Here is a 24,415-nt window from a genome sequence, read left to right as displayed (position 1 = left end):
AAAAAAACCAGGGAATCCCATCTAAAACTCTTTTGAGATCCAACTTATTAAAGAATCTAAACAAGATCCTCTTTTCCTCAATTTTAGTTATAGAAACGCCTTCAATCGGATGCCAAATTTCAGTGAGAACATTTCTCATTGACAGAAAGTGGACCACACTACCCGTTAGATAATAAAGAATGAGACGGATGAACACAGAAGCAGATCGGAAAGTTTGTCAAAGTCGTAGATTTGACTTAGGGCTCCAGACGTTCGGAAAGAAACTTGGATTTTGACACAACCTGAAACGAAATCGAATCAAAGTCAGATAAAAAAATTAAAATAAATAACTAAAATAAAATAATAAATCAAATATTAGAATAATAAAGAAACGGATAAAGAAGATAAATGGAAAGATAGAACGTGGCGTGTAGAAGTTCTAAGACGCCTTGAAAACACGAAGAATCCACAACCCCCTTCAAGCGGCTCTAATTTCCCCTCCAAGATAGAAATCTTGGCAAAAAAAAGTTTGAAGATGATCCCCGCAATCTAAAAAGATTGTTAAAACTCTTTTAAAAGAAACTCAAGAGAAATTCTTGAAAATAAAAACTCAGAGAGAATTTATTAACTCGAAAGAGAAATAGAATAATAATCAATTGTGTATAATGCAAAGGGCTATATATAGGCTAGCTAAATAAATCTAAATAAAACTCCTAAGTATGCTAGAACTCTAATTTAATCTAAATAAGGAGTAGTTTTAAACTAAACTTTTTTGTTAACATAAAACTCCTAAATAACTTAAAATACTTAATAATTATAAAAAATTTGGAATATAATAATAAAAAAATAATAAGAGCTGATAAATATAATATTAGGCTCATATATAATAAAAAGTAAGCCTAAAATTCGAACTCAATATGATTTAAACTCGAATTAAAAGCCTGAAATTCGTAATTCCCATCATAATCCCATTCAAAAATTTTGCTCGTGCAGTCTTCACTAAAACGGTCATAACTTGAGCTCCCGAACTCAAAATCGAGTGATTCAAAATGCGTTTCGAAGTTAAGAGATAGATCTTCAAAAGCCATGAGACATCTCAACCCAGAAATGTCAGGATCCCATCCTAAAAGTCGTTGCAAGTTTGCTAATTTCCCAAGCTTGAAAACTGGCAACTTCGATTATTGGAATTTAATAAATTTTACCCTATCTGTGTATGTATGATTTTCCTTTTCCTCAAAAAGATTCGTCCTCGAATCTTGTCTTTGATCAAATCCTGATTTGATTTGCTTAGCTTTTGACGATGTTGTTGGGCCTTGAATTAGTGTGAGTCCATCATATTGATGAGTCTGAAATTGTGGCTTGAGACTCGCATCATTAGAACCTTCCCTACCAGACAGAGATTAAAATCATCTTCGCTTTCCTCTTCTTCCTCTTGATCATGGACTGGCTCTTCTTCCTCATCAGCAATATTGAGATTTGCTAATATTTCCTCCATGGAATTTTCAATCGTACTGTTCTATGGATCTTGGAATTCAAATTATGCCCTAAACAGATTAATAAAAGGAGGAGTTTACTGACCGCAGACAAAAGAAAACTTCTACTATGACTTTCTGCTACCGTCGGCAGACCTTTAAATCCACTTTTTTAAATTCGGTAAAGAATGTTAGTCTGCATCAATATTTTTAACCACACAATATTACATTATACCATAAGATTAGAGAGACCTATTAAAGTTTAAATTTATACAACCAAAAACCAAATTTTGACGAAATATTTTTGAAACAGTCGCACATGATGGCAGCACATTGTATTAATGGACCTTTGTTGAAGAAACTAACCACTTGTCTTCACAAATATATATAGTATTATTACTGGTCAAACAATTATTATTTAATGCCCTTATATTTAATTGTAAGAGGGTATTTGGTTAAAAATGTCAAATTATAGGGTGAGATGTGAAGTGTTATCTTAGCTTATTTGATCACAATATAAGATTCAATTATTTAATTAATGGGATCTAAAATTATTTAGAAGTAGATTTGATTAAATTTTTCATGTTATACAAATTGTTTTTTTTTAAAATAAGTTTAGTATCCCTAATATTATTTTAGTTTCAATCTCTATAAAATTATGATAAATTTCTATAATTCTTATTTTTATTATAAGCGTGTATATATATATATATGATGTTGAAATGAATTTATAGATTATAATTATATTAATCCTTGAAAAGTGATTTCATCACCAATTTAATATATTAATAAATCATTAGAAACAAGATAATAATTTTAATTTTAAATTATGAATGGTTTAACTAATAAGAAAAAGAGAAATTTTTGTTTTTAAAATTAGACTTAAATTTTATTTAGAAAAAATGACTAATCTAATCAAAATAATAAAAAGAAAGGGTAAATTGATTCAAAATTAATTTAATGTTACTTAAGGTATAGGTGGTAATGAAATTGTAACATTTTGACACTATTTGAAAATATAAGAATACAGATGGTTGGAATATTAAGAATCAACATTACGGGATGTAATATAAGATCCAACCAATCAATTAAACAAATTTAAATTTGGTTTTTAAAAAAATTATAGCTTAAGCTAAAATTCAGCTTGACTCATTTCACTTTTTAAAAAAATATATTGATTCAAGTAGTGCTTTTAAATTCGTGTTATTTCTTTTAATAATATCCTTTTTTAGACTTCAAATTTGAATTCTCCTCCATTATCCTTTATTTAATTGTAAGGAATATAGACCCTTGCAAAAGTTTTTCTTGCACTTCCAGAAAGTCAATGGTTTTCGCAATGTTTCGACAAACAGAAAAAGACAAAGCAATCTCAAGACTTGTCCTTCAACACATTACCATATTAATTGAATTTCTTCTTCTTCTTCTTCTTTTTTTCCAAATGAGACCTTACTTTCTGCACCAAAATTTGAAGCCATTAATGGCCATTTGCAGCTCCAAAATTGTAAACCTCTTGATCACCACGGTTCTCTTTTGCCTCATTGAACCATTCTCAAACGCCATATCCTTCAACTTCACAAGTTTCACCACCAATAATAACAACATAAGCTACGAAAATGCTTACCCTGCTAGCCGAGTCATTCAGCTTACAGCCAACCAGAGAGATCTTCAAATGACCGCGAGCCTTGGTCGAGCCACGTACTATGAACCAATGCACCTATGGGACAAGGCCACTGGGAATCTCACGGATTTCGCCACCCATTTCACCTTCACCATCGATTCACAAAACAGGTCTGCGTATGGAGATGGGATAGCATTCTTTCTTGCACCCCAAGGTTCGAAGATCCCCGATAATGTCACGAAAGGTGGTAATCTAGCTCTTGCGAGTGACGGTATGGGACTGAACACAACAGTGAATAGATTCGTTGCTGTGGAGTTTGATATTTATCGGAACCAATGGGATCCAGAGCATGAACATGTAGGTATCGATATCGATTCGATGAAATCGGTGGCGAATATTACATGGTGGAGCGACGTTATGGGAGGGAAAAGAAATGAAGCATGGATAAGATATGATCCGAAAACGCATAATTTAAGCGTTTCCTTTACTGGATTTAGAAATAATACTACGGTCATGCAACACCTTAGTGCTATCATCGATTTAAGGCTTTACTTGCCTGACAAGGTAACTTTCGGATTCTCGGCAGCCACCGGAAATGCATCTGCCATACATCAAATTTCTTCTTGGGATTTCAGTTCAAGCTTAGAGAACGATAGTAACACGACTGATCCGACAGCTGCCACACAACCTAACCACAAAAAAAGAAAAAACAGAACAGGTTTTGCTGTGGGATTCGGAGTCGCCGGTGCTTTTGTTGTAATGGTTTTAGTTGGGATTGCTAGTCTTTATAGGAAGAAGTACCAGTCTGACGAAGAGAACGGTGATGCCATCGATGAGGCAATAGAGGATGAATTCGAGAGGGGGACCGGACCGAGGAAGTTCTCGTACAAGGAACTTGTTCATGCCACCGATGATTTCAACGAAGTCCAGAAGCTCGGCCAAGGTGGATTTGGCGGTGTTTACAAAGGATTTTTAAAGGATTCAAGCTCCTACGTTGCCATCAAACGAGTCTCAAGTGGATCAAAACAAGGTATAAAAGAGTATGCTTCGGAAGTAAAGATCATAAGCCGATTACGACATCGAAATCTCGTTCAACTCATTGGCTGGTGCCATGAAAACAAACAACTCCTCCTTGTTTACGAATTCATGCCCAATGGTAGCTTAGATTCTCACCTGTTCAACCAAAACAGCTTATTGCCATGGGAGTTAAGGTTCAAAATTGCTCAAGGATTAGCGTCGGGACTGCTTTACTTACACGAAGGGTGGCAACAATGTGTGGTTCACAGAGACATTAAATCAAGCAACGTGTTGTTGGACTCCGATTTCAATGCCAAGCTAGGCGATTTTGGTCTCGCGAGGCTCGTGGACCATTCCAAAGGGTCGCAAACAACCGTGTTGGCCGGCACAATGGGGTACCTTGCCCCAGAATGTCACATCGCCGGCAAAGCCAGTAAACAATCCGATGTTTATAGCTTTGGCGTCGTTTCTTTGGAGCTCGCTTGTGGACGAAAACCGATCGAACCCAAAGCCAGAGAAGGCAAAGTGAATTTGGTGGAGTGGGTTTGGGATCTTTACGGAAGAACCGAATTGCTTGAAGCTTGCGACACTAGGCTTAATGGCGTGTTTACGGTGCGGGAAATGGAGCAGCTGATGATCCTGGGGCTATGGTGTGCGCACCCAGATGAGAATTCGAGGCCGTCGATACGGCAAGCGATTCACGCGCTGAATTTCGAAGCTCCGGTGCCGGTACTACCATCGAAGATGCCGGTGGCAACGTATTATGCTCCTCCGATGAGTGTTACTCCGTTAAACCAATTTTCAAGCAATAGTACTTACAGTAATAGCAGCAGATCCTCGCAGTTTACTTCGTCTTCGAGTTCTTCTGCAACTGCATCTCTTTTGTTAGCTCCTCCAGTTTAAAATTAAATTGGTCAAAATTTACAACATATCCCTGTATTTATATAAAATTTGTGATTTAATCCTGTACTTAAACGGTTAAACCGAAATCTTATTAATTTTTCAATTTAAAAATCTTAATCTAATTGATGATAGCAATAGTGTTTTCTGTAAAATTTGCCATCAATGTAGATTAATCATGGGTTGAGTGGTTTGACCTAATTTGAGCCTAAAATTTTTAACACCCTTTTTAACTTTGTATTTAAAATATTTAAAAAAACTTATTTTATCTTTTTTATTTAAAATCCAAATAGTGATTCAATTATTAGTATTTTCTATTAACAATTTTCATCAATAAATTCATCCAATCATATTTTAAAAAAGTAAATCATCCATTTAAGTTTTCAACCATCGTAAGATGTGGGTCTAATAAATTTATAATTTAATCACTTAACCATTAATAAATTTATAAATTTACACTATAGCCACTCAATCTTTGCACCATTGCTCTCTAACCTAATACTCGAAGTAGTACTCAAGCCTCCAACCTTAACAAAACTATTGTCATCCTCATATCTCTCTCTAACCTAACCAGCTTAGCACCTCTTCATTCTTAACCTACACATAGTTTCCTATTCAACCAAAGCCATAACACAAGAAAATCTAAAATCAAGCTATTCATACACGTTACCTTGAACCAGCAACCAAATATCATAACAACCACAATCAAAGCAAACAAAAATATAAATACAAAACAAATAGAAAAGAAAAGAAAATCTCTTATTTTAGCAAGCCCAAACAAAACCTAGGACAAAATAAAATTCAAATATTAAAAAAAAAACTCAGACGTACCAGATTCAATCAATAGTATATTACTAATTATTCTTATATTATAATAACAAAAAAACTCATATTAATTTGCTATAATTATGGTGATAGTATATTATGTTGGAAAATATGAACATCACATATATAATACGGGTAATTATATGTTATTATTTACTATCATGATAGGTTAGCCCAAATTAAAAGTGATCTAATTTGGTTAAGGTTTATTGGACTTTAATTATTAAATAAAGTATGAGTCAAATATGTATAGATACTCTAGTAATTGAGTTCTAATTAATTTCTAATTAATGATGGGCTAATTAGGAATTAGGGCTAATATGCCAAAGTTATATATATTACGTTATGATCCTCAAATTACACACAATATAACTTTTCTGTTAAGTATGACTCCTATTTTCAGTCAAATTTGAAAAATAATCTTTTAGTTAAACTCTGTTTATTTATTTCAGTCAAACACTGATTAGTTTAGATTATTTTATTATTATTTGACATATGAATTTAGCATATAAATAGGCTCTTTTACAACCTTAGAAAATACACCCATTAGAGATTAGAACTCATAACACATTTAGAGAATTTTGTGTTTACGTTTTGAGAGTTCTTTGTTTTCGGGTTTTCGGGGTTTAGTTTTTATCTCCATCTTTTGTACTCTTCGTTCTTTTGCCATTATAGTAAAATTATCTTTGCCCGTGGTTTTTTATCCTCTTTGAAGAAGTTTTTCCACGTTAAATTTGTGTGTTCAATTTCTCAATTTATTCCGCTATTTTTGTTACTTGTTGCTTTAATCGGGACGATCCTAACATTTTCTAATATCCCATCCTTAGGAAAGAGAGAATAAATATTCTCTCTGAATTTTTTGTGTGCTAAATTGGAAGATCAAATCCCCAAGATCCGGAAAAACTTTTAAGAAATTCATGTATTCAGGTATGCTTCCGCATCTAATTTTATTCTTGTTTTATTTTTTGATGATTTCACATGACAGATCCTGATTTATGATTTCTTAAGTTTTATATCATATCTTAATTTAGGATTCTAACATATTATTATATCATAATAACATTCATGCAATCAATGATTGTTATTCTCGATAAGTTTGTTAAAGCCATCCCTTAGGCTCCAACCTCATCGGTGGTCAAAGAAATCCTATTGAGAGGTTCCGTAAGTTTGGAGCCAAGGACTTGAAGGTTTTGAAAGGTGACGATCCCTCCGTTGTTGAATACCGTCTCAAAAATATCCAAAAGGTCTTTGAGCAACTTCATTGTAATTCTATTGAGAAGTTGGCGTGTACAGTCTCCTCATTGAAAGAGGAGGCATATCAATGGTGGACAATTATAACTCTAGCAGTTCCATTTGAATGTGTATTATGGGAGCTTTTTTTTTTAAGAATTTCATAAGAAATTCATTAATAAATTGTTTCTGGAGGAAAGGAAATGCGAGCTTCTGTATTTGGTTCAATGTGACATGTCTGTGGCTGAATGTGAGAAGGAATTTACCATCTGAGTCGGTATGCCAAAGAGTTTGTGAAGATCAAATCTAATAGTTGTGTCCGATTTAAGAGGGACCTAAATAATTATTTAAAACTCCAATTGACTATCTTGAAAATCTACGAATTTCGAAGTTGACTGAAAGGGTCAAAATGGTAGATCACGTACAGATTGAAGTAAAGGAGACCGGCTGGTAAGTAGAAGTGTTATGGAACGAGAGGCTCGTGATCGACTTGCACGTTACCACCCCCTTCTAAATGAGCTCGAGACTCCCAAGGTCGGAGTGTTTCTACACTGGCCTGTTTTTAAAGATTGGGTCAGAAACAAAAGTTTGAACTTGCAATCTGACCAAAACAACAATATAGGTATGTAGGTAGCATTGGAGGTTCATGATTAAGACTTTCATAAATGATTCATATAGTATTTAATCATTTATGCCTTAGCTTCCGAATACTAAGGTAAGCATGATTATCAATTTCCTTACTAACAATAAAGTCAAGTCCACTAGGTCACTTACCTTTAGAGCATATTATCCTATTAAAATTATTATCAGCTTAGTTATTCATTTACCTTCGTTTCATCTCATTTACTTAGAAAATATTTAGTTCATGACGCATAGTGTTTTTTTTAGTCATCTATGGTGACATTTAAAGTTCATTATCATCATTTAATTCATTTTCACCTATAGTAATTGAACTCTAGTAAAATCAACTCAGATACACAAGACTCTTCCACCAAACTAATAAGCATTGAAGTGCAAAATCATATAGTAGTGCAACACATCCCTCCACCACACCAATAAGCTCATAAGAACATAAACTACACCATATCAAGATGCACCAAAGTGCATGGCCCGAAGGCAATATAAAGCGCACATATGTGCAAAACCTACACCACACCGAGGGGAACCAAAGTGCCAAGCCCGAAGATAACAGAACTCTAGATATGGAATTCCACGCGCTATAGACCCTAATTCGCATGTCAATTGTATCCTAACATTTCACGATGTCTACTAGGACACTTTACAATTATAATTAACATATATTCATGAAGGCAATTAACACATGCATATAAACATATCATATAAGGCACTTTATATACTTTTACCTACTTTTACCTACTTATGATCAATTCCATATCAATAAAAGTCCTATGGGCATGGTCATTTTTCACATGTAGGCATCATAGGTGTTTTACGTTTACATACACATTTTTACATTTTTTACGCGTTATACACATGTCCATTTCATTTAATAGTTCCTAACAATGAGAATTCATATTTTCAATTACTCTTTATCTTTTACATGACAAATCTCATATTTTTAATATGGTATCAACTCTATTGACTAAAAGTAAGAATTAACCAATAAATTGCATTATTGGCCATAATGATAATTATTCACATTTTTACTTTAACACATAATTTCCACATATCAAAACATGTATACTGTATAAGCCCATTTTTGCCCAGGGCCCAATATGACCCAAACAAAACCAAACACCAAAATAAAAATAAAACCAAAATATCCCAAAAGTCTATCACTAGCTAAAACCACAAGAAGCCCAAATACAATTAAACCCTAGCCCAACAAGCCCACAAATCTTAACAAGATTTTAGCCAAAAGAAACCCTAGGTGCACCGCACCTAGGTCCACCCCCAGCCACGCTGCCGCATGTAGACCAGGCTCCCTCAGTCGCCTATCGCCGACCATTTATGTGTCTGACACCTGCAAGAGGAAATGAACACGCAACAGCCAAAGCCAATAAGCAAAAACAAACGCAAAAAGACAAAAGGAAATAATAACAAATAGCCTTAGTTCGACTATAAAATTCGAAAATGAAACCATTTTATTTTTCTTCTGGAGATTGAATACAAAAAAACAAAAGAAAAGACTTTGAGTTTAAGGTGATATTCTGTTTTTCATGTTTTAGATCTAGGGTATTTTTTTTTATTTTTATCTACAAAAAAAAAAGAAAAAAAAAAGAAAACCTCACCTGGAATCGCCCCGCAAGCCCCGTTGCCGGAAATCCCTTTTTTCTTGTAGTCGAAATCGGACCGAGAGGGGGTGTGGGAGGTCTTTTACCTTCGGCCTTTGGGCCTAGAAGGCTTGGCCTTCAAACGGCTTTTAAAACAGTGTTTAAAATAGGTTTTGAATGGCTCTGACCGCCGCTCACGGTGGAGCCACGGCGGCGCTACGGCGGTGGCAACGACCAGACCTTAGACCGGAGGGGGGAAGAAAAGTTGAGAGGGTTTTTCTTTGTTTTTTTAGAAGGAAGTCTGAAAATGAATGTTTTAAAAAAATTTTGGCTTTTAAAGTAGTTTGAAACGGTGCCGTTTTGGGCCAGTGCTCCAGGCTTCAAAACGGCGTCGTTTTGGCCCTGACCCGCAACCCGATCCAGCAGCCCACAGGATCAGCGTGTTTTCGTGGTGATTGGGTTATTTGCGCGCTGGGTCATTCCCCTTTTGCGTTAAGATGCAATCGGCCCTTTTGTTTCTTTCATTTTGGCCTGATGATTTAATTCGGATTTCATTTTAATCCGCGCTGAAACGCCGCGTTTTGTGGTCGGGGAATATTGCTCGATCAGTCCCTCGTTCCTGGCACGCATTTCATTTCAGCCCCGAGCTGCTTCTTTTTATTTTATTTGCAATTTTAAACCCACGAATTTTATTCAAATTTCAATTTAATCCTTAACCTCCAATTCCAACCTTTTACAAATATTACTTCATTTAAATTTTTATATTTTATTTATTTCATTTCATTTTTATTATTCATATTAAAATGTTTGATATTAGCTACTTTAAGTTGTTTCATATAATACCTATTTAAATTGCTTTCTATGTTATTTTATTAAATGTTTTACATGTATTATTTATTTTAGATTTTATATCGTTTCCTTTAAATTGTTTTGTGCAGTGTTTGTTTGAAATTGTTTATTGCAAACTATTATATGTTTTAGTTATGTTAAATTGTACATTGTTAATTTTAAATATTTCGCATGATTCATTTTAAATCTTTATTATTTACTCTAATTTGTTGTTATGTTATTTTAGTTCATTCGTTTTGATTATTAGTTAGCATTGAAGTAACATACATCCTGCGATTATTGCTATCATGCAAGTTATGAATTGTTTACTTGAATTTTCATATTGTCGTCATTCATCAATGTAACCCTTTATTCACACATTGTTTTAAACGTTACATTAATTTTTACTCAAACGTGCAAAAATGAAAATTTTAACATAAGTTAATATTTTTACGTTTCGGTGACTCGAGATATCGTACCCTAACTTACGGGGTTTCGATTTTCTCTCTAAAACCAAATAGCAAAATATCCTTTTAAAATTTCAAAAGATAAATGAAGTCCTGATAAGGCAATATTTATGCGCTTTGGTGATTCGAGAAATCGTACCCTAACTTATGGGGTCTCAATTTTCTCGTTAAACTCAAATGGCAAAATATCCTCTTTAAACTTCCAAATATAAAATTTCAATAAAAATTAAAGGCAAGCTTATTCTCTATGGTTCCAAAAATCGTGTCCTAACTTACAGGATGTGATGTTTCGTTACTCTGAGACGAGTGGGTCTTTAACTCTCCTTTCCATTTATTCAAGCATTTTTTTAATAAAATTAATAAAAATGGATCGTATTTTAAATTTCCTTTCGAATTTTCAACTTTCGACATTAAGACATTAAGTAATCAATTAGGTATCAATTTTGGACGTTACGAGGGTGCTAATCCTTCCTCGTACGTAACCAACTCCCGAACCTATTTTTTTGAATTTCATGGACCAAAATCATTGTTTTAATATAATCAAATCGTTTATTACAAACAAATCAAATCGTTTATTAAAAACAATCACTTTTTGAGGTGATCCGATCACACCTCATCAAAAAGGATTGGTGGCGACTCCCATTTTCGTTTTCATTTTCAAAATTCAAGTCGATCCCGTTTTATCAAAAATTGGTTTCGACAGCTTGACGACTCCACTGGGGACCCAAAATAAGTGAGTCAAGTCACGAGTTGATTATTTTTTGTCTTTTTGTCGAAAATTGAAAACTTGGTTTAAATGTACGATCCTTTCATTGCATTTCATCTGTCTTTATTACGATCTTCATCATTGTGGTTTATAATTGCTGTGTTGGTTTAATTTTTGGTATCTCTCTACATATTGCATCGCATGATCGGTCGATCTTACCCTTCTAAGCGGGAGTGAGAAACTACGCCTTCGTGAGGTTTTCATCTCCGCATGGGATAGTGAATCGCTTTCGAGATACATCCGTACCTATGTCTTCGTGAGATTTTCATCTCCGCGTGGCCATAGGGAAATGTATTCCCTTGAACTAAACTCGGTCCATATGAGCCTATAATTGGTGAGGATCGAGGAATCTGCTGGTTCGGGTACCTTTACTTTAGAACCAAACCGCATATAATGAGCTGTAGGAGCCTACCCTAGGTAGAACCACATCGAACCCTAGTGGTTTCCTGAATAGTAGCTTTAATTATTATTTCTTGTATACTTTGAATTTTAGTTTTGTGTTATACTGACTTGCTTTGTTTTTGCTTCGACTGTAATTGCTTGGCATTTTCATCATAAAAGAGGTGTTGATTCACGTTCAGTATCTAAATAGAGAGCTTGTCATAATAAAATGAGTTTCTTGATAAAATAGAAGACAATGCGGTCGTCCGAATATGGTCCAAGAAAACTTAATGAGGTAAAGGTGATAGTCTAATGAATAGATACACGACTTTACTTCGTTGCCCGAGAATTCAAGCTGAGAAAGATTATTTAAGAGCCGCCAGCGTTCTAACTTTCTTAAAGAAACTAACGAGCATCACGAGGATGAGTGAACAGGGGGTCGCGACTTGGATCAAGCAAAAAGGAGATAGAGAAGGCACCCCTTTGAAGAGTTCGCAAGATTCGATCTTAACACACTGATATGAGGAAAATGATCGATGTCTTTACTTTGAGTATTAGGGCAAGACCGTATATGTAAATATCTGTTTTATGTAAAGAGGTTTGTTTTCTAGAAAAGTTATTCTAATAGAATTGAATCAAGATCAACACCTCTTTTCGCATTCATGCATCAACATTACATTTCATTGCATACAATAAATTTCCTAAAATCCAAAAGTACGTCGAGTTTAGAACTCTAAAACAGATCCAGATGGATGATAAAGAATTGAAATTCTTTGAATATATCAATGGTTCGAAAGGTAAAAATGCTTGTGCCTTTGAAGAATGAACTAAAAAAAACTATCAGGAATTTGTTTCTACATCCCTAGAGGCGTTCTAAACAACTAGACTGTGGAGGTGATTCTTGTGTTTTTTAGGACCAGTTCAGAGTAATATTCAGAACACTCTTATTGCTCTAAGCCTGGGAGCAATAGAAAATCTTTTTTTGTGAAAAAGGCACATATCAACTATTTTTTATTTCAACGAAATGCATCTTTGTGTCTTGTTTTGGCAAACATTCTTTTGTTCCTTCCATTTCATTCATACTTATACCACACAAATAATTCCCCTTTGATTCATTGGTTCTTTGAGTCTTCTTCGTCCTTATAACAGGTCTCCAGATATCAATGATATGAGCGACACTGTTATTGACTCAGAACTTCCTTTTGAGCAAGATATGTGTCTAGAGGAACCTCGGGACTTTGAAGGCGACCGAGACTATAGCTTATCTCTTGATTTGTTAATGATGGGAGAATAAAATGAGAAACAGATCCTACCTTCAAAGAATCAATGGAAGCCATGGACTTTCCCTATGAGGGGCATGGATGTCATTGGGCCGACCTCGCCAAAAGCTTCTAGCGATCATCGATTCATCTTTGTGGTCGTCGATTACTTTACCAAGTGGGTAGAGGTTGTTTCATATGCCAATATCACAAAGTTAACAGTTAGTAAATTCTTGAAAAAAAAATCATATGTCGGCATGGAATGCCAAAAAGGGATTATATCTGACAATGCACTAAATTTGAACAACGGCACGATATCAGAAGTTTGCAGTCTGTTCAAGACTAACACCATGTCGCCCAAAAATGAACGGTACAGTGGAGAAAAAAAACAAAAACAAGAACAAAACAAAAAAATAATAACAAAACAAGAAAATAAAAAATAAAAAAAACCCTCTACCGAGGCAACTCATTTCTCATTGGTATATGGAATAGAGGCAGTTTTACCCATCGAAGTTGATATTCCTTCCCTTCGAGTCTTTTCAGAGCTGAAGTTGGATGAAGTAGAATGGATCCAAGCCCGATATGATCAGTTAAATTTGATTGAAGAGAAAAGGTTGAAAGCTATCCGTCTTGGTCAAATGTACCAAAAGTGAATGATGTGAGCTCACCAAAAAAGGTTCGCCCCAGAGAATTCCATGAGGGGGACCTGATATCGAAGAAGATCCTTCCCATACAAAAGGACTTTAGAAGAAAGTGGATGCAAAACTGAGAAGTACCTTATGTGGAAGGCCTTATCTGGAGAAGCGGTGATTTTGACCGAAAGGGATAATAAGTACTTGTCTAATCCTATGAGTTTAGATTCAATCAAAGAATGTTTCATGAAAAGAAAAGAAAAAGAAAAAAAAGAAGAAAAATAAAAAGAAAAAGGAAAGACCAAGGCGAAAACCTGCAAAGGGCGCCTTTAGACCAAAGGGTTTTGAATTGAAAGCCCAGGAAAAGGGAAATTCAAATTTTGATCAAAGGTGGGGCATGTGGTAGCCTTACTATGCCTGAATTAGCAAAACAGAAGGATGCTACATCTTGGGGCATCAACAAAGTCTTCTAGGACTTTTAAGACATATATCAAGTTCAAAAGGTTCCTCAAGAAGTTTGCGTAGAGAAGCTCATGCTACGATGTTTGCGGCACCTATTCCATTTTATTCATTTTTTTGTATTTTGACAAAATACACCATCTTGATTAATTTATTCTCATTTTGTATTCTAGAAAAATTCGCTATCTTGATTAATTCATTCATTTTGAACTTTGCTCTCAACAAAACTTCATCTTGTCCATTGTGATAATCTTTTTCAAGCATTTTTCATTGAAATAACAATTAATGGACTGACAATATTCAAGCAGAAAGAGTTTTGAATATTACTCTGAAAGCTTCTAAATAGCGCGAGGACCTGAAACATAACCATTATTTAGAACTAACCAAACTTAAGGGTTGGAAGCATTTGAGAAAGAATAGTCTAAATTGCGACTATTTCTTTGGTTTTTCTGTTAAAATACCAGCTAGACAAGAAGGCATAGTAACACGTCAGTGATAGAACCTTGATGAACAACGAGTAATGACAACCTAAGCATTAAAAGAGGATCATTCTCGAAAAATGACATTCTGCATTCATGCAAATATCATTCATACACATCTGGTTATGAGCATTTGATTCATTCTGATTATAACATCCTAATTACTAGGCATAAATAGGTCCATGAAATGGATTCTACAGGTCATGTTCCCCAGAGAACAGGTCATGTTCCCCAGAGAACAGGTCATGTTCCTCAGGGAACAGATCAGCGAAACCACATATCCTATACCCTTGAAGTTGCAGTGGGATGGATTAAAGTCGTTATGGTAGATCTTATATTCCTATATTGGCAGCGAAATAGATCAAAGACACCAACCTCGCCTTTCTGAGTTTGCAGCAGAGCAAGTTGAAGATAACAGATCTTGTCTTCTTGCATTGGCAGCAAAGTAGATCGAAGACACCAGCCTCGCCTCCCTGAGTTTACAGCGGAGCAGGTTGAAGATAACAGATTTTTTCTTCCTATATTGGCAGCAAAATAGATCGAAGACACCAGCCTTATCTCCCTGGGCAGTAGTGGAGTAGGTTAAAGATTGCAGATCTTGTTTTCCTGTACTGGCAGTGAAGCAGATCGAAAACACCAACCTTATCTTCCTGAGCAGCAGTGGAGTAGGTTGAAAATTGCAGATTTTGTCTTCCTATACTGGCAGTGAAGCAGATCGAAAACACCAACCTTATCTTCCAGAGAAGTAATGGAGTAGGTTGAAGATTGCAAATCTTGTCTTCCTGTATTGGCAGTGAAGCAGATCGAAATAACAAGCCTTATCTCCCTGAGCAGCAGTGAAGTAGGTTAAAGATTGCAGGTCTTATCTTCCTGCACTGGTAGTGAAACAGATCGAAAACACAAGCCTTATCTTTCTGAGCAGCAGCGGAGTAAGTTGAAAATTACAGATATTGTCTTCCTGTACTGACAGTGAAGCAAATCGAAAACACAAACCTTATCTCTCTGAAGTTGCAGAAAAGTAGGTTGAAGATACAAGTCTTATCTCCCTAAAGTTGCAGTGGAGCAGACTGAAGCTATTGATCCTGTATTCCTAAGCAGTAGTGGAACAGATCAAAGACAGCAAACATTATTTCCATAACGTTGCAGTAGAACAAATTAAAGCAACAACAGCAAATCTTTTTCCCTGGCGTTGTAGTGAAACAGAGAGGATACCAATCTTATCTCCCTAAAGTTGCAGTGGAGCAGATTGAAGCAATTAATCCTATCTCCCTAAAGTTGCAGTGGAGAGGATTAAAACGATGAATCCTATACCTCTGAAGTTGCAGTAGGTCGGATTAAACCTACCGTAACAAGTCTTATCTCCCTAAAGTTGCTGTGGAGCAGACTGAAGATAACAAACCTTATCTCCTTGAAGTTGCAGTGGAGTAGGTTGAAGTAACAAACATTATCTCCCTGAAGTTACAGTGGAGCGTATTGAAGCTACTAATCTTATCTCCCTAAAGTTTCAGTAGAGCGAATTAAAACGATGAATCTTATACCTCTGAAGTTGCAATAGGTCAGATTAAATCTACCATAACGAGTTTTATCTCCCTAAAGTTGTAGCAAAGCAAACTGTATAATAGCGAATCTTATCATATCAAACCTTATCTCCCTAAAGTTGCAGTGGAGCAAGTTGAAGCAACAAGTCTTATCTCTCTGACGTTATAGTGGAGCAGACTAAAACTACGAATCTCATCTCCCTGAAGTTGCAGCAGAGTGGATTGAAGACATAGATCTTATCTCTCTGAAGTTACAGTGACGTGGATCGAAGCAACAAGACGCAGAGGACTGGAATGAAGCTATCAAAAGAAGTCAAGACGCGGCGAGACTGGGCAAAATTGGTCTTTCTTAAAAGTCTTTACTCCATTCCCGTTACACGACAATGAGCAAAGAGGGGCAGCTGTACAAGCCCATTTTTTCCCGGGGCCCAATATGACCCAAACAAAACCAAACACCAAAATAAAAATAAAACCAAAATATCTCAAAAGTCCATCACCAGCCTAAAACCACAAGCAGCCCAAATACAATTAAACCCTAGCCTAAAAAACCCACAAAACTTAACAAGATTTTAGCCAAAAGAAACTCTAGGTGCGCCACACCTAGGTCCACCCCCAGCCACGCTGCCGCATCCGAACCAGGCTCCCTCAGTCGCCTATCGCCGACCATTTATGCGTCTGACACCTGCAAGAGGAAATGAACACGCAACATCCAACGCCAACAAGCAAAAACAAATGCAAAAAGACAAAAGGAAATAATAACAAATAGCCTTAGTTCAGCTATAAAAGTCGAAAATGAAACCATTGTATTTTTCTTCTGGAGATTGAATACAAAAAAAAAAACAAAAGAAAAGACTTTGAGTTTAAGGTGATATTTTGTTTTTCATGTTTTAGATCTAGGGTATTTTTTTATTTTTAATCTACAAAAATAAAAAGAAAAAAGAAGAAAACCTCACCTGGAATCGCCCCGCAAGCCCCGTTGCCGAAAATCCTTTTTTCTTGTAGTCGAAATCGGACCGAGAGGGGGCGTGGGAGGTCTTTTACCTTCAGCCTTTGGGCCTAGAAGGCTTGGCCTTCAAACGACTTTTAAAATAGTGTTTAAAATGGGTTTTGTGTGGCTTCGACCGCCGCTCACGGTGGAGCCACAGTGGCGCTGCAGCAGTGGCCACGGCCAGACCTTAGACCGGAGGGGGGGAAGAAAAGTTGATAGGGTTTTTCTTTGTTTTTTTAGAAGGAAGTCTGAAAATGAATGTTTTAAAAAAATTTTGGCTTTTAAAGTAGTTTGAAACGGCGCCGTTTTGGGCCAATGCTCCAGGCGCCAAAATAGCGTCATTTTGGCCCTGACCCACGACCCGATCCAACAGCCCACAGGATCCGCGTGTTTTCGCGGTGATTAAGTTATTTGCACGCGGGGTCCTTCCCCTTTTGCGCTGAGATACAATCGGCCCTTTTGTTTCTTTCATTTTGGTCTGATGATTTAATTCGGATTTCATTTTAATCCACGTTTAAACGTCGCGTTTTGTGGTTGGGGAATCTTGCTCGATCAGTCCCTCGTTCCTGGCGCGCGTTCCATTTCAGCCCCGAGTTGCTTCTTTTTATTTTATTTACAGTTTTAAACCCACGAATTTTATTCAAATTTCAATTTAATTCTTAGCCTCCAATTCCAACCTTTTACAAATATTACTTCATTTAAATTTTTATATTTATGATTCCCTTTTTATATTTTATTTATTTCATTTCATTTTTATTATTCATATTAAAATGTTTGATATTAGCTACTTTAAGTTGTTTCATATATTACCTATTTAAATTGCTTTCTATGTTATTTTATTAAATGTTTTACATGTATTATTTATTTTAGATTTTATATCATTTTCTTTAAACTGTTTTGTGCAATGTTCGTTTTAAATTGTTTGAAATTGTTTATTGCAAACTATTATATGTTTTAGTTATGTTAAATTATACATTGTTAATTTTGAATATTTCGCATTATTCATTTTAAATCTTTATTATTTACTCTAATTTGTTGTTACGTTATTTTAGTTCATTCGTTTTGATTATTAGTTAACATTGAAGTAATGTACATCGTGCGATTATTGCTATCATGCGAGTTATGAATTGTTTACTCGTATTCTCATATTGTCGTCATTCATCAATGTAACCCTTTATTCACACATTGTTTTAAACGTTACATTAATTTTTACTCAAACGTGCAAAAAAGAAAATTTTAACATAAGGTAATATTTTTGCGTTTCGGTGATTCGAGATATTGTACCCTACTTTACGAGGTTTTGGTTTTCTCGCTAAAACCAAATAGCAAAATATCCTTTTAAAATTTCAAAAGATAAATGAAGTCCTGATAAGGCAATATTTATGCACTTTGGTGATTCGAGAAATCGTACCCTAACTTACGGGGTCTCGATTTTCTCGTTAAACTCAAATGGCAAAATATCCTCTTTAAACTTCCAAATATAAAATTTCAATAAAAATTAAAGGTAAGCTTATTCTCTATGGTTCCAAAAATCGTGTCCTAACTTACAGGATGTGATGTTTCGTTACTTTGAGACGAGTGGGTCTTTAACTCTCCTTTCGATTTATTCAAGCATTTTTTAATAAAATTAATAAAAATGGATCGTATTTTAAATTTCCTTTCGAATTTTCAAATTTCGACATTAAGACATTAAGTAATCAATTAGGTATCAATTTTGGGCGTTACGAGGGTGCTAATCTTCCTCGTACTTAACCGACTCCCGAACCTGTTTTTCTGAATTTCGTGGACCAAAATCTTTGTTTTAATATAATCAAATCGTTTATTAAAAACAATCACTTTTCAAGGTGATCCGATCACACCTCATCAAAAAGGATTGGTGACGACTCCCATTTTAGTTTTCATTTTCAAAATTCAAGTCAATCCCGTTTTATCAAAAATTGGTTTCGACACATACTAACACTTCCATTGCAATTAATATCTCTATATCATATATTTAGTTAACATGTATTTCATGATTAAGAATTCAATATAACTCATTGACTTATTACCTATCCTTTAAACCATAGAGTTTATATATGTTTATTATATATATTCATTCCGTATATATCATCTAAATATTATGTAATTCATAAACTTTAACGTAAGATAAATAATAATATCTAAGGTACTAATTACCTTTTAGATGTTCTACAACACAAAATTATACTTCCGTACGTGAACTTAAATCTCACCTCCATCAAGCTTAAAATTTCATTTCTCATTATTTCACCATTTACCATATACAAAAATACAAACCAAAAATTAGCATATAACTTTCTAAGCTTTATCAAAGCAATTAAATTCAATTAATAAGCTAGGAGAGGTGGAAATCACCATCAATTATCTTTTTGAAGCTTTCTCCCTCTAGCTTCAATTTTTCTTAATTAAAAATGGAGTTTTTGATGGTGAAAAACTAGTATTAAGGTTGTTTTCTAAGAGATTTTAGCAAAATCTCAAAGTTTGATTGTTGGGTCTTTAGAGAATTTGAAGGGGAAAGAAAAGAAAATTGAAACCAGGCGATAGTGGAAAGAAGGCTAAAGAATCCTTTCTTCCTCTTTAAAATAAAACTCGAGTGTAAAAGCTCATTCTACCAATTTCAAGCCCAAAGTTTAAAAATTGAACCCATTCTTCTTAATTCATGACACAATGGTCCAAATAAATTTCCATATATCAATTGTTTCATCAATATAATTTTTCCATCATAAATGCATTTTTATGGTAAAATTATCATTTTGCTCCTTTTTACTATTTAGCATAATTTCTTCTCAATAGTAGACACTTATCCAAACCAAATATCATGATTCATATGTAACCTCTCTAACTAATCCATGAATAGTGAAAATTATACTTTTACCCATTTCTCGATAAAAATGAAAATTTTACAATTTAGTCTTTATACTTTACAATATTTCTAATTTAGTACCAAAAGTGATTTTCATCTCGTGACTAAATAATCCAACTTATACTTATGCCAATTCATCACTAATAATTCTTTTTTCTCATTTTGGTCAAATTTTCACTTTACTCCTTAAATTTTTCAAAATTCATGATTTGATCCTTTCCTCATGTTTTCACTTCTAAAATTTTTTCATAAATTCTCATATTTAAAATCACTTTATTTTCATAAAAATTCTTTTAATTGGCTCATTTTTTAATTTTCTCAAAAATTTAACATATTCACTAATAGTGCCACATGTCTAATTAGAAAATTTTGAGATAGTACATATCTACTTGATTTTAGTGAGAATTCAAGGTGGGTTGAAGAAATTTGAGGTTGATCGCCAATATACCCTTGGAGCTAGAAAAATGAAGAAATTAGTCCAAAAGTGATTTTCGTTGTACTAGTTCATATTCCAAGTCATTCTCATGTTAAATAATCAAAATTACCTCATATTTCTCAATTTGGTGGAATTACATTTTAGTTCTCTAACTTTTTAAAATTTAAGATTTGGTTCTTTATCCACATTTACACATTGACAATTTCTATATTGATTTTCATTTCCAATATAAATTTAATTCCTTATGAATTCTCTTTATCTTACTCATTTCCATATTTCTTTAAAAATTCACTAGACACGATCACGGAACAATATCAAATGTAGGAAATTTTGGGGCGTTACATGTTTCTCAACCAATAATTGGTTTGTTTCCTACTTCACAACCTGTTAGAGCTACTAGGATTGCAACCTCTAGCAACTCTGGAATCGCGGAGAAAGGAAATGAGGTGTTAGGGTCTATCTTTAGCTCTCATTATCTGTACATGAAGTTTTTCAGCTAGCGAGATAAACTTACCACGGATGATTTTCCATTGAACCCCGAGGAGACCATGTCTCGCTTGATCGCCAGTATACCCGTGGAGCTAAAGGATGTCCGTGCTCCATATCTGCCCATAAATCTAATGGGTTCGTAGCCAACTGTTTGAGAGAAAGTGTGCTAACCTTTATGAAGCTGGCTAAGATCTGGTTGCATTGTCAGACAAAGGCTAAAGACTTGCTGCATGAAAGTAATGCGTTTAAGGCTTGTGGAGGAGTTGAAGCATATTTTGATTCCATGAACACCTCCAGCGAAGCACAGGAGAAATTTAGAGAGCAATTTCACGATAAAGTAATTCTTCCTCCTGCTACTCTGCAAGTTGAATTAGGAGAAGTATCGATGCTGAGGATGAAGGATTTTCATCCAACTAGGGTGTAATTGAGCTAAGCAGAGCCTGAATACTGTCAAGCTCTAACTCGATCGAATATCTATTTTTAAGTTCCAGCTTCACTCGAGATATAATTGAGTTACTTAAGTTTGAGCTTAATTAAGCTCATTTACCACTTTTTGTATTAAAATAGTTAACTAATGGAGTTAATTGTCCGTCAATTGTTTGAACTAACTAGAAACATTATAAAAATAAAGAACCAAGTTACATTAAACTTGAGTCTAATGACTAAATTTTAAATTTAAGTATACTAGAAGGACCAAAACTCCGAGAAAAAGCTATGTTCAAATGTTCTGGTCCCTGCTCTCAATGGATAATTTTTAAATTTCCTTTTAAAATCATAATTATCTCGGAATTATAAATATAATTAAATTGTGTCATATTTGGATGAAAAATAAAATTATGTAACAACTATATTTATAAAAAATTAATATAAAAAATAAATGAGGTTCTAGTTGAAATGGAAAAATAGAGATGTTAAAAGCTATGTGTGTATTTTCTATTTTTATATAAAAGATATAAAGAGATAAAAATATCTTTAAAATTATATGGTACGTTTTGTAAAATAATGATATTTTAATCGTTATTCAATTGAGTTGGTGTTTAATAAATTATAATTAAATAAACTATCAAATTAAGAATGCAATAAACGATAAATACACTAAATTTATATTCGGTGAGACTTAAATTAATAATATCAACGAAATCTTTTATCATTATATTAACAACTTAGTATAACGAAATTGATAATATAAGGGGGGGAAAAAACATTCCAAGAAACTCTTTTTGGGTTTTTTTAGTACATGGATGAAATTTGAGGCATTTATATTGAAAATGTTGCGAAAATGAGTGTCGACCAGCAGAGTTAATGGAGTTATTCATGTCCCATATATATACATATTTAACGTGGGATTGTAATAGTTAAACATGAAAAACACGGCTCACTTGGTCTAACTTCAGAAGTATTTGGTGCATGATATGTCGGTATGGGCCTCGAACTTGGAAGTTCCGGCAACGGTGCCTCAAAGTTAAGAACCTGAATAGCTTGCCTTATTGACGGTCTTGAACTCGGGTCAGGATGAACACACCGCAATCCGACGATCAACAAGAATTCGATCTGTTTATAGTCGAACTCCATGCATAGTTTCTGGTCCACAACATCAAGCAGCCTTTGGTTTCCATATGAATCCCACACCCAGGCCACCAACGATGCCTTGGACTCTTCATATTCAGGCTCTATTGATCGTCTACCACACGCGATTTCCAGTGCCACAATGCCAAAGCTATAGACATCTGATTCCTTACTAACTTTTCCCGAAGAAATGCACTCCGGTGCCATATAACCGATGGTTCCAGCTAATCGAGTAGTTTGCGAACCTTTTGCATGATCAACTAGCCTAGCTAACCCGAAATCCCCGAGTTTAGCATTGAAATTTGAATCCAACATGATGTTGCTGGCTTTGATATCCCTATGTAGCACGCAATGATCGCCTTCTTCGTGTAGATACAATAGAGCCGACGCCAAGTCCTGCACGATTTTGCATCTCACTTCCCAGTTCAGTAAGCTTTTGCCTTTGAAAAGATGGGAATCTAGGCTACCATTAGCCATGAACTCGTAAACGAGTAGGAGCTCGCGTTTTTCGTGACACCAGCCAATAAGCTTGACCAGATTTTTGTGTCTCAATCGGCTAATGATCTTCACTTCGGATGCATATTCCTTGATTCCTTGTTTAGAGGCCTTTGAAATCCTTTTAACAGCAACATGGGTATCCAAGTCCCTCAAGTACCCTCTATAAACTGCACCAAAACCTCCCTCTCCTAGCTTTTCACCTTTGAACATATTTGTCACTTTTGCTAATTCTTCCAGGGAAAATTTCCTCGGCGCCGCTCCATGTCGAAAGTCACTGTTGTGAAAGAACATATCCGATACGTGATCGTGATCGTCTACATTGGTGTCGTCCTCTCGTCTTAATCTCCTTAAAAAGAACCCCAAGAACACACCTAGGCCAAAAATCAAAGCACAAGCTCCAACAATTAACCCCACCACTAACAAACCTAGGCCAAGAATCAAACCAGAAGCTCCAACAATTAACCCCACCACTAATCCTCTAATGTTTTTCCTCCTTTTCGGGTGTTCTGAAGGAAAGGAATGTGGTGCAGGAGCAGCGCTTGGAGAGATTGCTCCGATGATTACATGATTGTCATGGTCTCCATTGGCGTTGTCCTTGTTTCTTTTTCTCCTTGAGCAGAAGCAACATCCCAAACATAGGACAACAATCAAAGCACAAGCTCCGACAATTAACCCCACCACTAGTCCCATCAGGTCATTCGGATCAAAGGAATCTGGTTCAGCAGCAGGGTTTGGCGAGATCGCTCCGATGAGTGACAAATTCTCTGGATGCTTAGCTGGAGGGTCATAGTTACAAACAATAAAAGTTCCCCCGTTATTACATCTCACTTTTGCACATCCGAGACGAATTGAATATTTCCAAATCACTTGAGTATAATAGGCACAGTCATAGCCTGGACTACAGCTATTTGATTCAAAGTCATAGTAGTGCTTCTCATCAATCCACATTTTTACAGCATCGGATCCAGAAAGATCATTCTTGCTCCATGCAAGATTCTCACCGTAAGGCCCTCTAGACTCCACAAGCTCACACTGCGATATCCTCTGTTTGGCATGGTCTGCTGCGTACCTTGCCACCACATCGTCCCAAGTGAGGGGGCGAACACCGACTGCTGCACGAGCTGCGTTGTGTACATTCAAGTAGTCTTGAGGTGATGAACCATCTGCTGTGGAACTAGGGCTCGGTGCAGCTGCCACCGTGACGTTGGATCGGTTCGAACCTGGTTGATTGGCTCCCAGGGAACCATGTGTTTCCATACAGCCCAACAGAGCCAAGACGAACAAACAAATTGTTACCGAATTCTTGCATAATTTCATTTGCAAAAGAGGGATCAATTAAGCTCATCAAATTATCTATCACAAAAGTAAAGTTACAGTAAGACCCAGCAAAAAGTCCACAACACAGCTCAGCCTAACCAGTGGCTTATATTACGAGCAATACCATGGGGCATTCGTTACCTCATCTTTCACGAT

General features: G+C 35.3%; 2 protein-coding genes across 2 annotated transcripts; one reads left to right on the top strand and one right to left on the bottom strand.

The window, feature by feature from the left end:
• Nucleotides 1–2,791: 2,791 nt before the first annotated feature.
• LOC107918909 (L-type lectin-domain containing receptor kinase IX.1) lies at nucleotides 2,792–5,120 on the top strand. The gene has a single exon (XM_016848482.2). The coding sequence runs from the start codon at nucleotides 2,890–2,892 to the stop codon at nucleotides 4,987–4,989; it is 2,100 nt and encodes a 699-aa protein (XP_016703971.2). The 5' UTR covers nucleotides 2,792–2,889; the 3' UTR covers nucleotides 4,990–5,120.
• Nucleotides 5,121–22,116: 16,996 nt separating this feature from the next.
• LOC121225717 (L-type lectin-domain containing receptor kinase IX.1) lies at nucleotides 22,117–24,415 on the bottom strand. The gene has a single exon (XM_041110137.1). The coding sequence runs from the start codon at nucleotides 24,257–24,259 to the stop codon at nucleotides 22,214–22,216; it is 2,046 nt and encodes a 681-aa protein (XP_040966071.1). The 5' UTR covers nucleotides 24,260–24,415; the 3' UTR covers nucleotides 22,117–22,213.

Source organism: Gossypium hirsutum, chromosome D13 (genome assembly GCF_007990345.1).
Source record: "Gossypium hirsutum isolate 1008001.06 chromosome D13, Gossypium_hirsutum_v2.1, whole genome shotgun sequence".
NCBI lineage: Eukaryota > Viridiplantae > Streptophyta > Magnoliopsida > Malvales > Malvaceae > Gossypium > Gossypium hirsutum.
Note: the sequence above shows the minus strand (reverse complement) of the source record. Positions and strands in the feature narration are given on the sequence as shown.